At 40.5% G+C, this 14,514-nt stretch overlaps 1 protein-coding gene across 5 annotated transcripts in view; it reads right to left on the bottom strand.

Annotated features, from left to right (window-relative positions):
• The window catches only part of prx (periaxin), a 45,426-nt gene extending 35,123 nt beyond the window's left edge, over positions 1 to 10,303 (bottom strand). For 3 of the 5 annotated variants that reach the window (XM_044202442.1, XM_044202441.1, XM_044202445.1), the window contains exon 1: positions 10,076 to 10,303. In XM_044202442.1, coding sequence (XP_044058377.1) covers positions 10,076 to 10,133 — 58 coding nt within the window. In that variant the 5' untranslated portion in view covers positions 10,134 to 10,303. Of the gene's footprint in view, positions 1 to 1,201; positions 1,450 to 10,075 lie in introns of those variants that run through there. The other 2 variants (XM_044202444.1, XM_044202443.1) reach the window with 1 other exon arrangement.
• Positions 10,304 to 14,514: the final 4,211 nt, after the last annotated feature.

Below are 14,514 nucleotides of genomic sequence, written 5' to 3'. Positions count from 1 at the left end.
GAAAACAGTAAATCAGTCCAAACCAGTCCACCCAAATGAGTGGAGATATCCATTTCAAGGAGCTAAATGGGAATATATTTTGATAACAAAGGCAAGAAAAACACCTAACCAGCAATGCCCCTGTGCAAACGTTGTTGGAAAGTTGAATCTGCCTTTTAGATTAGTTTGGTATTGTTATCAAATCAGAAAGTTTAATATAAAGTAAACACCAATATCTGTTGCTCAAAAATTACCCAGTGCATGCATTATGTAACCCGGTGCGTTGGTGTTGGTGACCCTCCATCACAGAGCGGGTGTGTTTTGGCTACAGCCTCCTCTGAACCCACATTGGGCCAACATACATACCAGGCTGGTGGGCGAGCTCTGCGATGAAGCTGGAATTGGGGGGCAAACAGATCCTATGACCATCACACTGCAGCTGTCGCTGGTGTGTAACATTTAGACAGGGGCTCTTTGACAGCGTACTGCCACCAGCAGCTCTGTCAGCTCTGCAGCATTAAGCCATTTAAACTTATTTTTGACTTTTACTTATTTTTAACTTATCTAGAGTTTAGGTGCTTTTCTCTAAATGTTGCAGTACTCGTGGCGTTGTCTAGTGTTGTAGACCCCACCCATCTGGCACTCCTACAGGTTTAAATAAATGTTAAGAATAATTTTCAAGTGTTATTTGACCCAGGTCTCATTACAAAACACTCTTATAAACTTGGAGTCATAGTGACATGCCACATTGCAAATAGTTACCATAAACCTCAGTGAATACTCGAGTGTTTGTAACCAGCAACTGGCATGTTGGAATAAACACAAGCGGCAGCTGTCTTACTAAAACTGTCTTTGCATTTAAACAGTGCGCTATTGTTACGCTATCCAAAGTCAGCAATGTGGAGACTGCAGGCTACTACATAAACTGTTCTGCATAACTCTCAGCAGCTCCTGAGCTGCCAAATGTTTAAAGCAATATTTCAGAAAATAAAACAAGTTCTCAGGCTGATTTAAAACTAAATTATACAGACACAGAGTACAGACAGAGCAACAAAGGCATGGCCGCATTAATACTGCTGCTACTCCAGAAAGTGAGCTATCAGGCCCCTTCAACCGTGACGTCTAACACCTGCTTTCCTCTCAGCACAGAGCACCATCAGAGAGCCCTCGGGCATCAGCAGACAGCACAGAGACTTTATCAAACCACATCCATCCAGCCTACCTTAATTCTCAGCCTCAGCGTGCCTCCTCCAGTTGTTCAAAGGTGATAGACCTCCACCTGCAGCAACACAGCTTAAATCTTAGCCTCTCTCTCTTTTCTAATCTTCCTATGACTACCTCTAACATTCACTTCCTGTCTGTCCTCAGCTGCTCTCCTTCACTTGTTGTTGGTATTTTTAATCTTTTCCCCCTCTCTCTGTCTAAGGCCTTTGCCCCTTGTCACCAGCCAGCCTGTTGCTCCCCTCACTGAAAACCCAGGCCTGGACCTGACCCATAGCATCTCTAGGAGGGACGCATCCAGCCGCCTGATTGGCCGGAGGGCAGAGAGATGCCCCCATATTAGGGCAGAAACAGGTGGGGCTCTGATAAAGGAGGGAGGAGAAGAATATAACAAAGTTTGTGACATAGTAGAGTGTCTGTCTGAGTAGTGAGACTACTGACAGTTTCTCTCTCTGTCTCTCAGATGCCTGCAGCATGTCTCCACAAAAACCAGCAAATGTTCAGTTTGACAATGACACAGAAATAGAGCTGTGTCAGTAGGTGACTTATCTCAAAGCTGATAAAACGAGAACTTGTTGCATCTCTTAAATTAATTGGTACATTGAGTTTAAATGATAAGAGGCCTTTTTCTTCATTTGCAGGAGATCAGCAACTATAGAGACTCCTTTCCCTTTCCCTGTTTCCAGGAGGAATTCAAAGTGATATAGTAATGAAAGCTGTACAAATAGACCTGGCAGCACTATTTAGTTAACTAGAGAAGCAATTTCTGAAGAAATTGCAGGTGTGAATGCTGGCTGTTGAATGATACATGTTGAATAATAACAATAACAAAAATGTGGAATAATTCAAGGTTTGTTGAAAAAGCTGACGCTAAACTGAATTGCTGTCTTTAAAATCTGAATAATATCAATAATGTAAGAAAGATGTGGAGTACCATAAGGTTTGAATGGAGTTGTGTTCAAAGAGTATGAATGAAAAGGTAAGGTAGAAAAGCTGAATCATAGCATAAATGCCATTAAATAGCTGAACGTTTTGACATTTGAATGGTTTCTGTAGCTAAATAGAAGCAAGAGTAGCAGAAATTAGAGTTTATTGGAGAGAGAGAGACATAAAAACAGACAGACAGATAAAGACGAGAGAGACAGAAAGAGGTCGGTGTGTGTGTGTGTGTGTCAAACTGCACTAATTAGCTCATGTCAATCAGCTGTGAGATCCAAGGTTGCCATGGTGATGCTAATTGCTGAGTGTGACTTCTGGCTGAATGAGTTCATTTCATAGACATTTTAGCTGAGGCGCACCTCTCATATTCCTGCTTCTAGCTCAAAGACCGTAACTCCTATCGCCAAAGTTAAAACACCGTAAGAGAGAGGGAAACCTGCTGTAGAGGTTGTGTGAGATTTGTGTGTGTAGTGTCAAAAATGTGGGAATGAGAGCAAGTTAGAAATGTCCCTTTTTCTGCCTCCCTCCTGAAAATTCTGATCTCCATTAATATGCAAATCTGTGTGGCAGTTGACTGGCACTGCTGTCACTTTGAAGCTGACTGTGGCAACTGAGTGAGATTGTTTGACTCCATAGTTACATGTTCGTGACCGGCAAAAAATTTCTTACGTTTTGATGTATAAATTATGCATTAAGAGTGAAAATTGTTGGAATGACAGCAAGTTGATGAGAAGAGCTATACATTTTTTTTTTTACAGATCCTCTGCACTCTGACGGTTGTGTCCCTCACTCTAGCTCTGAACATTCCCGCCCAATACACACTCATGGTAAACTCAGAAAAGGACTGAAAATGTCATGTTTTAAACTGTGATTGTGTAAAATGTACAAAAAATATGAAAAAGTTGAATAAATGTGAGAAAGTCCCAAGGATTGTGAGCGCTTTAAAGTTTGAATGGAGTTTCTACGTGAATGTTTGAATTAGTAGGAAGAGCTTGAAGATGAGTGAGTTTGAAGGCTGTTGTCATTGACTGCCATTGTAACTTTACTTCAAACAAAGTTGAATATTTTTAAAAGTTTTATTGGGATGGATTGGGATTGAAAAGTTGAATAGTACCCAGAATGTACAGAAGATGTGGAACATTTTGATGTTTGAATGGCGTTTCTAGCTGAAAGTATGAATGAATAGATAATTGAAAAAGCTTGAAAAGTGTGAAAATGTGGACATTTTGAACATTCCAACCATTCATTTGAATGGGGAAAATTTCCTGGGAAATTTTGAACATTTTGGAAAGTATGAAAGTTATCAAAAATCTGAATAATAGCTCACCATTCCCAATTGAGCTGAATATTTTGATCTTTGAATGAAGTTTCTATGTTGAAAAATGTGGAATAATATTAATAAAGATTTTTTTTGTAGAAGAACATAGGCTGTGAATGATTCACACCCAGCGATAATGCGTCTCCTCATCTACTATCCAGCTGTATACTACTGAGTTTGCATGAAGTGCCAGAGTGATTAAGCCACCATTAAGTTCTGATCACTTAATATGCAAGTTGACCAATGGGACAGTTTCCAAAAATGTGATGTACTCTGTTCATGGCGATGAAGGATCATTGGATAAAAAACTAGCTGGTGCATGTTGTGTTACATTAGATACATTAGGTTTTCTTTCCAGTATGTCGTCTGTTGGTGCTTTAGATCTCTACGTCCCAGCTGAGCGAACCAACTTCAAACCCGGAAGCCAAAATAAACCAGAAAACAGGCTCTAATAAAATCCTGACGGTCTAATAAAATCCTGACGGTCTTTAAATGCCTGGATGAACTTTTCAACAAGTGATGTTGTTGGAAAGTTATTTTTATCCCAAATGGCTAAAAATAGGAACAGCAGGCCTTGGGTCTTGTTTTAAAGAAAGTGTGACGCTTCCTTTCAGGGGAGCAGCTGCTGTCGTGAGCTGAATGATGTGTGTGTGTGTGTGTGTGCGTATTTGTCTGCTTGTCTCTGTGCATTCCTGTCTGCATTTCAGCATGATAGTGTGCATCTGTCAGTACATTTCTGTATGTCTATGTTTGTTTCCTTCCCTGTATTTACAGATGATTTGTAGTAAACCAGCTGGCTGCAAAGCTGAGGTAAAGATGAGAAGGTTTAGACGTCTTTGTTGTCAATTTGCATCTGTTTGTAGTTGTTTTGTGTCTCTTTGTAGTTTTGTGTCTCTCTGTAGTCATTTTGTATCTCTTTGTGGTTATTTTGTGTCTATTTGTAGTTGTTATGTGTCTCTTTCAGTGACATTTTGCAGGTGAAGCCCAGAGGGTAGTTATATGAGACTTTGTTGATCCCTAAATTCTCTTCCTCTACAATGAGGTCAGAGATCGCCCAGTGAGCTGGGTGGGGTTCAGTGTCTTGTTTAAGGACACTTCAGTATGGTGGCTGCTGGACAACTTGAGGGCTTGATCCTCAGGTATTAAACTCACATATACTGTATCCAGGCTTATATTCAGCACCTACCACACAGAGAAAATATTCAAGGTGGCACTAATGCGAACACAGCAAGACTGACATAACTTCATGCTCACTGAGGTGAAATGAAGTGGAGAGGCGTTCACTGTAGTGGAAGTAATTCAGCTGGATAAAAGGAGTTTAACTGACACTGTAAAGTAAATCCCAAACACAACTGTATCACAGTTGCCTGCAGAGTCTACCCCTAGACTATTACAACTAAAGTTCAACTCTCCAAAGAAGATGTTAGTGGTGCTGGCAGCCAGTCCTTGGTACAAAATCATTAATATTCAGCATGATACAATAAAACTAATTCAATAAAAATGTTAAAGGCTCTGCACACAGATGCTGGATCTCATCTCTGCTCAAGGTGCAATGGATTTCGCTCCCCATTCATGTCTAACCCTGTGATCACGAGGCTCTTCAATGTCCAGCCAGTTTGAAAGAGTGGCCGGGAGTGACCTCTCATTCAGGGAATACTGGTTGCATGTAATGTACTGGTTTATATTCTTGTTTATATAACTGCATGACTAAATAATACAAGCAGTAGAGAAGGAGGGATGCTGCTTGGCTGCAGTGAGTGCAAGCACATTAATGGACAATAATGTTAATAAACTGTTTGATAAAAAGCTTTAAAATTTACAACTTGTGAACTGCTGTTGTTACCCTGCTAGCCATGCTAGCATGCATCCCACAGTTTGTGCTTACAATCTGTCCCGCCTGCTTTTTGTCTCAGCATGCGAGGACATTTCACCTGGCAAAATCTAGACTGGCCACATCTTCAGGTTAGAGTTGGGTGGAGCTAAGTCACTTACTACCTGAGTTCACAAAGTGTGTGAACTAATCAAATTGATAAAGGTGTCAGTCCCGCCCTGACAACAATTATATGCATACAGTCCTAAGAAGAGGTCTATGCAGTCAAATAAACTAAACTAAAATAAGTAAAGTAAAAGTGTAAATGTTAGCTGGTTTGCACTTCTCAAATGTGAAGATTTGCAACTTTTCTCTGATACATTTAGTGTAAATTGAAACACTTTGTTTATTAAAAACTGTTGTTCAAACAAAATAAGTAATATGATGTCACCTTGACTCTGGGAACTTGGAATGGGCATTTGTCTTCTTTTTAGACATGTTATAGAGAAAATGACAAATGAATTGAAAAAAACATTGATAGATGATTTGAGTATGAAACTAATTGTTAATTGCAGGTCTAGTCCTAATATAAATGGTAACCACTAATCGTAATTGTTTTGACTGTTAACTTTTCAAGTAAGCTCATCAAGTCCATGCATGTTCGAACATTGCAGCCCCTGCACATTACTTGGCCTCTCCTCTGGACTGTGTGTGTGTACAAACTGCACTTGATTGACATCCCCTTCACACCTGTTTAGTTTTACCTGTTAGAACCGGACGACTTACAACTTTGTCATTCTTATTAGTTCATGAAGTTTGGTGACCTCACATAATTCCTATCATCATAGCTCCACCAAACTACAACCTGAACCTACCTATGCAGGTGTGCGGATCCTTTAAGCCTCTATCCAGACCCTGGGGATTTATAAACCACATTCAACTGTGGACCACTGCCCCTGCCACCCAACCCATAACCCACCCATGGACCCAGTAAAGCAAGGTCCAGCCCTGTGCCCGGCCCGCAGCCCCACAGATGACTGATGGATGTGTCTGTTGCCAGCGAGCCATGCAGAGGTCGGGTGGTCGGGGGGGAGATGCTGTCAGCACAGATCAGGCAGCCAGCACTGTGTCAGCTAACATGGTCATTGTTGCACTCCAGCTCCCACACAAAGCCAGGATTTAGATATGGGGGAGGCCAGAGACCCTGAAACAAGGGCTGGACCGGACAGGGGAGGGATGGAGGTTGAAAGAGAGAGAGAGAGAGAGAGAGAGAGAGAGAAAGAGAGAGAGAAAGAGAGAGAGGGGAAGGTATCTGTATGCATATCACTGTTGTGGCAACTAATTTCTTTTGGTGATTTTCATGTTTTCACCTGAACTGAAGGATTACATCATCATTAAGAAGATAAAATTCTTCTTTTCAAAGGTACATTTTGGAAGTACAAGGTTTTCACCTGACAGCAGTGACATGCTTACAGTGCATGATATCGTACGGTAGCTAGGCAGATACACCGGGATCTGCAAATGATGTGTTTTTTGTGAGGGGTGGGGGTGTGGATGGTCCAGGAGAGACAGGGGTGTTGACGGGGAAGGAGGAGTGGGGGAGGATGGGCAGCTCAGTTGGCATGGGGCATGAGGTCCCACCAGACCACAGCTATGCCCTCGTCAGTGCTTAAATGGGCCAGGAAACTGGAGCAGGCTGGGTGTGTGTGTATGTGTGTGTGTGTGTGTGTGTGTGTGTGTGTGTGATATGGTGAAAAACATGCCTGATCCATGGTCTGAGAGGCAGAGTCTGAGAGGGGGAGGATAGCTACCACTTCTCCAGAGGTTTTTAACTTCAATTTATGCCCACAGTGACCATAGGGTATACTAATTTCTGATTGGCTAGTGTCTGTTTATATTATAAATTATATATCAAGACACATCAAATGTAGTTCTACTCAACAGTTTAACCACTGTTCTAGTGAGTCAAAACAGTGTATATTATGCTGCCTTCAAATGGAGCTTGTGAAGTAAAATGTTTTACATTCGGTAAGTACATGCTTGCCATTCAAGTGTTTAAGTCATTAAACTACTGTTAGAAGTTGAAAGACAATATTAATCAAAGTCCCCTTGTCCCCTTCTCAGAAAAGGATCAGTGATTTTGTGCTTTCTGCAGTTCAGTATTATACTAGGAGCAAGAAAAGGCTCAACAACAATGTTCAAACATGACCCAACTTGACAGCACCATTACACTGAAGGTAACTGAGGAAAATGACTACTAAGAAAACTTTCTAAAAGTCCGACCATCCAACAAGCACGTATGAAGAAGACTACTGGCAGCTTAACACACACACACACACACACACAAACAAACGCACATACACACAGAGGAAGGAGATTGCCTTAAACTCAAGCCCATCAGCTCAAGCAGATCAAGTAGATTTGTCTTGTTTCAAGGTTCAAGTGTCAGGCATGGTGTCTGGAAGTAAATTAAGGGAATTAATTAAGAACAAAGTACGAACATTTCCCATTAAACAGCAGTCATCGCTATTGTGTGCTGCTGAGAGTCTTCATCTCCTCTCTTGTCAACCACGAAAAAAAATTGTCTGTTGTCAAGTAAAACTATTTCTGGATAAATACATTAAGTAATATTTTGATATTAACATTAAATGACTGTGTAATGTGAATAGTTACCTAATTAACAACAAACTCAGCAGCTTTTAGCCTTTTTTAGTTCAGTATTTTGGTTTTCTCGCTGCACATAGATTCATTAACTCTATATAACTGTAGGCAGCCATTTTCACAAAACAACCTCATGTACCACAGTGTAGACACTGGAGCTAAAAAAAAATTATACGAAGAGAAACACGACTCCAATGGGAAGCTCATGTTGCTCTGTGTCCACTGGACGGATAAGTAGCCAGTTGTTTGCTAACATGTTAATACAATAACGATAGCACAGGGTTGTTGTTCTGTGAGTTCACAGTTTTTCTGTCCCCTGTGTTAAAAAGTCACTTGTGGTAAATTCTATATTGACTCAGTCCAACTGTGTTTGTATTTCTTGTGACTGTGTATGCATTGGTTATTGTGTAAAATCTTAATGCGACCTGGTGTTCTGGTGCGGCTTTAGCCAGGGACATCAGTATTATAAACTTTAAAAAAAAGTATTTAAATTGTATCTCTGTCATTTTGATACCTAGTTTTTTAAATGATTAACATATCATTTACCCTGGAGATTTGACAATATTCATCACTCAAACTGAGGTTGACAGGGAAACAAGGTCTTGTTGCTAAAAAACAAGACATGGTAAATTTATGGAAAAACTAAACTGAAATAAGACAACAGGAAACATCCCATCCAACACAAAGTGTCACTTTACTTCCAGAAAGTCTGATTCTGGAAATGCATTGATGAGATGCATCATTCTCCATTTTCATCAAAGTCTGATGATCAGTGTTGTCGACTTCACTTGTGATGGTGAAGAGTAAATGTACACCGCTGGCCAAATGAAATGCTGCTTTGGGCATGTAGATCTCTGAGAGAGAAAATCAACACAACAACTCATACTTGTGTCCCCGTTATGAAGCAGGACACATGTTTGCAAGTTACTCTGGCCACCTAGCATAGCTGCTCATGGCCAACAAGCCACCAAACCTTTCAGTTAGCTATTTGAAACCCCAACAAATTTTGATGCAATCACACATCATATTATTTATCATCACAAGGAGTCACAATAAGCTGTAGGGCAGATTCAGGTGTGACCAACCATTGGCCACAGTATCAGCAAATACTGAACATATGCTAGGACAACAGAAATGACCAAATTAACATCTGGTCCACTTCTTACCAATCAATAAACATTGCAGTGCATTCAGTTTAGTATCCCAACAAATGACTATAGGATGAGACTGAAACTGTTCAATTTTCATACAATGTGCATTATATGTAGAGTCTCGTACGTTGACTGTAAGAGACTGACTTCAGATTGAGCTTCAGTTCCTGGATCATTGAAACTTGAAATCCACCCAAAATATTGTGAGTGGCGTCACAGTATTTTGGAAACCACACAACAATCGTATCATTGAGCATTGAGCCACATCTGATGTGTCTTTCTTCATTTCCTTGAGTCTTCTTTGCAGGTCACTCCAGGTATGAGCATCAGCTAAAGACCTTGTATGTAAATGCTGCACTACATCCAAGCAAATGTGGTCCATCAAAATTGCACATAGTGAGCATATTCTAAAATAAGTAAAAATATCAGAACTTCATTTTCCCACCACAAATGTATTACATGAAGGCACCACATGTGGAAACAAAAAACCAAAAAAGCAGTAGTTTGAGGCTGAAATAGTCAAAATAAAAGGTGTTGTGATCATGGTGGATGATAGGTGTGGACATCTGCCTTCAATTCTGACAACCTTGGGTCTGATTCTCAACTCATGTCAGCCTGTTTTACTTTTTACAGAAAGGGTTAGGCCATCTTATTTAATTCTGAACTAACCCATAAATTAGCAAACAGTTTCAACTGCCTAACCGTAACCAACTTAAGTTTTGCTTAAATCTAATGCTAATCTTACATCATCACAGTAGCTCCCAAAGCTCAACCACTGCAGTATCATAATAATCATAATATCATAATCATTCTATGTGACAAGTAAGAGAAAATGGAAATGTTTTTCTCACATAATCCAATTAATAACTATATGACAACAATCCTACAATTTTTGTAACCACTAAAAATTTGCTGCTGTTGTTTTACAAACATGTTGTGCTACTTTTAGGGAGGTTGTGTTGCTCCATACAGGGGAGTAAGACAGTTCATCCTGACCTGCATTGGAGGAAGGCGTCCAGGTGACTCTGAATATTCCACGCAGACACTCACACATGGTCCACTGCAGGAAGCCGATGGAGGAAACACACCAATGGAGCAGCCCACACACGGGCCGTGAGGCTGGGAGAGCCGGGCGGCAGAGCTGGGGGAGGCAGGTGGGTGTCTGAGGTGATCCGGGGGTCAGTTTGACTGTTTGGGCCCACGGGAGACCGAGCTGCACTGTCAGTGAGGATCACAAATAGAAAGAAAGCAAGAGAGAGAGAGGGTGGAGGGGTCCCAGGATTGGGAGAGGGAGGGATGGATGCATGGGTGGATGGATGGATGGATGGATGGATGGATGGATGGATGGATGCAGGGAGAAAAAGGGATGGAGAGCATGGGGGAGGGAGGGGGCAGGGAGGGGGCGCAGAAAGAGAGAAAGACAGAAGAAGAGAGGGACTGTCTCATCAGTGTGTGCACATATCAACATATGGACCACTGAACTTTCTTTTTCTTCCGAGTGAGAGATAGACATTGGGTATGTATGTGTGTGTGAGAGAGAGGCGACAGCAGCGAGACAGGACAGAATAGGAGTGTATTAGCACTAGTGGACAGTCAGCAGTTTGCTCCAGCTCTCTGTAAAGCCCTGCTCCATTGTTTGTGGTGCTGGAGGTTTAGCTGTGGCCCAGCAGGGCCTTGTTACTGGGCTTAGAGGGGCTGGACACTGGATACCAGTCAGACACAACCACAGCCAACACACCTCGAATGGGGCAACACAACCTCTGCTGATCACTGAGAAAAATTCATTTAATTGTGATATTCTATATTTTTCTTATTTTCAACAAATCTCACAAAAAGACCAAAACCAACAATTCACCAGTCTCTCAATACTTTCCAGCTTCGCTACCCTGTCTGTGGCTCTCAGTCCCAAGCTCCCTGGCATATACTGAAGATGATTATCTTTAAAAAACGTCTCACAAATATATAGTTTCATAAAAAAAAAAGAGCTCAGTCATTTCTTAAAACAGCTGGTCACTGCAGCTTTGGTGTATGTGGGACTGAGTCACAATAAAGTTAATTGGAGTACACAATAATGGAGCTCTATTGCATAGAAGAAAAAGATATATTAGGCTTTGGATACACAGATAGTACTTGTTAGTAGGATCAGTTCATTGTTGCTTTTGATGTTTTCATGGCATTTGTTGACAATAAGAAAAATCTAGAATATTACCAGTGTTATCCTGCAACCAGCAGAGTCTGTGTAACACTTGCCAACTGACACTCAAAAATCAATATTACAAAACTTATTTAATTTTTTAAAATTGTATTTTTTATAGTTTTCACACATTGACACAATGTACTCTTCAAATACTGGAAAAGTTTTTCAAAACAATTTAATGCTCTTTTTGAATTATTTCAATTATTTTTAAGGCACCCTGCTGGATTTTGTTTTTATTAAGGACTGTTCTTTATAAATGACATGTAAAATATATTAGCAAAAATGTTAGCTTTGGGAAAAAAACAGTCTGTGATGCTTGGAAGCAGGCATGATAATGGGTGAGATGGGTGGCCCCACCGGCCAATCAGATGCAAGTTGTGAGAGGGGTTTAGATGCTAGATGCTTGTTAGTGGAGGCCATTCATAGGAACCTGAGATCACTGCAAAGTCACAATTTCTTTTTTTACAAAATGAAAGATCTTCTGATTGGAAGATATATTCAACTCAAATGTTGATGCTTTGGACTCAACCAAGCAGATTTTTGACATTCAACAAAACAAAACCATCAACAAATCAATACAATAACCATACCCAAACATAAACATAAAGCAAAAATAAGTGAAAAATTGAACAACTAAAACTTAAACAAGCAGCTTTTTGTTAAACAAGCAGGTGTTGCTGCAAATATATAGTAAATGTAATGAGATATGTTACTAAAAATAAGTTTGCTGCATTGCTTTAATAGGATGTTATGTGAACAGCTGTGAGAATATGTTGGTAAAATGTAGTATTTGCTTACTGTGTTTGTAATTTCAACATATTGCATCAGTAGTTGATTTCCCAAGATGTATTTATTATTATCATTATTTCAGATTTATTTAATACATTTCCTTGGATGGAACTTGGGAAATCATTGGTGCCACAGTGAGTGGCATGTAGGCCACCCACCTACGTAAAGTTAACAAATGAAATGTTCAAATAGTCATGTTTGCTGTTTTTGGTGGTGAAAAATGAAAGAACCTTTGTGTGCTTCCATGGCGACCATCTCTAGCTACAGCAGATGTGATCATTGACCTGTGAGACTGATGGTGATGTAATTCTTGCTAGAAACAGGAAGTCATGGGTTGTGTGTGATGGCTGCTCATCTTTGGAGCCTGTTAGTCCAACTATGTTAGGCCAAGTCATTACCTCTGTCTCTATTCCCGGTCCTGTCTCCTGCTTATGTCACAGTCCTTTCCTCTGCCTCTGTCTAATCAGAGGAAGTCCAGTACTCAGCCTGAGCCCTCTTCATCTCTCCAGGTGCAGCTCTGTCACACAGCCTGGCTCATCCTGTTAGAGGGTATATTATGTTGATGTTGCATGATGAGCTCAAGAGCTCAAGAACGATTTAATGATCAATGATCAATTTAATTTCTACATTAAATATGTGTTGCACAGTTGCGTTTCATTCGAAGACCAAGCAGTTTGTATATTTTGCAGGTGACGTGTATTTATCAAGCTACTGACCCTTGTGCTGCATGTGCAGCCCAGTATCCACTGGAATTACATTCATTTTGAACAATTCTGCAGCACACGATTTACATCCAATGCCTATGTTGCAGGCAAAAAGTTTGGAGGTTGTGATGGGCGTGAAGTGCGTCCAACTCTTATGCCAGAAACTAAAGTTTGTGAATGAATATTTTTTTAAATTATGACCACGATCCTTTCCTAACCTTAACCAAGTAATTTTTGTAGCCAAACCTTGACTGTAGTTGTCATGGATGGATATTGTAGATTATTTTTGGGCAAACATGGGAAGATAAAGTGGATGACATGTAACTAAAGGTGGTTAGCAAGAACTGAAGCAGGGATGTTGCAATTACACGCATCAACTCTGTTGCCAGAAAAGAATGTCAATAATGGACGATTCTGCAAAACCCCAGAATATGTTCAGTAACAGCGTTTCAGGTCTGTGACAGGACGCAAACTCTGGTTTCCTGCTTGAAAGTCAGACATGCTACATGCCCATCCACCACCCCGACATAAATGGCGATGTGTGGAATTGTCCAATATAGATGTAATTCTTAGGAGGACTGAGCCGGTCTTAGACCCTGAACATAATCTGCATGCTATATTAGCATGCTAAATTAATTTGAGAATAGAGTTGAAGTTGATGGGAATTTGGCTATTAGTGTCAGTGGTATCCTGTCATGAACTAAATTGTAGAAAAGTAGAAATTTTGCAACAAGTCCTCCAAACTAAATGACTAAACATGTCGTTTGCCAATGCCCTCCAGAACTATGAGAAGTCTGATCTGATGCCACTATTGACAGGACACCATCTTTCATGAGTGTCTTCCAAACTGTTACAAATCACTGTTTCAAAAATAAACCATCCACCCCGACCTGCAGTCCTCTGCAGACTTGGTGGCTCTATAATAACGTCACACTACTTCCTGTAGGCTGCTAGAGGGCTTTGTCACTTAAATCTAAACAGATTTAATTTTAAAGCATCTGCTGAAATGACTGATGCGCTCGTTTTTCTCAACCTGTTTTCACCAAGTGATTACCAAATGTGTTAGGATTCATTTCTGAGGACCAAATGTACCAAATTTCATCCAAATTACAATCCAGTAGTTGTTGAGATATTTCACACTGGACCAAAGTGTTGGACCGACAGACTGACAGCCACATTGCCATATCAAGTACTGCTGTCCTGTCCAAAAACATAATCATTTGATATCTCCAAAATTTCAAGGACACGTCTATGACGGTGTTAATTTTTTCAAATAGTGAATAATTCAAATACCTTCCCTTCAAAAGGACCAAAATCTGAATTTATTTTGTGCCCTTGTGTAAGAGTTCATTTGTGATTTCTTGTGAGAACGTGTGATGCTTCATCAGGTCTCAGGGTGATAAATGTAGTTTTTGTACTCATTAGAAACTGTGTTTGTCTACCACATGCCTCAGTTAATCCCTACAAAGTGCAGAGTAGTTGAGAGCTGAGTCATCGAGGATGGAGCCAGCGCGCGCGCACACACACACACACTCACTCACACACACACACACACTCCTAAAGCCCTGAGAATCCTGTGGGTTTAACAGAAAGTGACTCAGATCCATCACACAGGTTTTCTTCTCCCGATTCCCACTCACAGCTCAGACCTTCCAGCTTAAAAATGTTGTCGACAGCACTCCTCTCCTTTCCCACCGTTCAGACAGACGAATAATTTGTTTTGAGCCATGAATCGTTAATTTTTC

Source organism: Siniperca chuatsi, linkage group LG7 (assembly GCF_020085105.1).
Source record: "Siniperca chuatsi isolate FFG_IHB_CAS linkage group LG7, ASM2008510v1, whole genome shotgun sequence".
Lineage (NCBI taxonomy): Eukaryota > Metazoa > Chordata > Actinopteri > Centrarchiformes > Sinipercidae > Siniperca > Siniperca chuatsi.
This window is presented reverse-complemented; position numbering and strand designations above follow the sequence as displayed.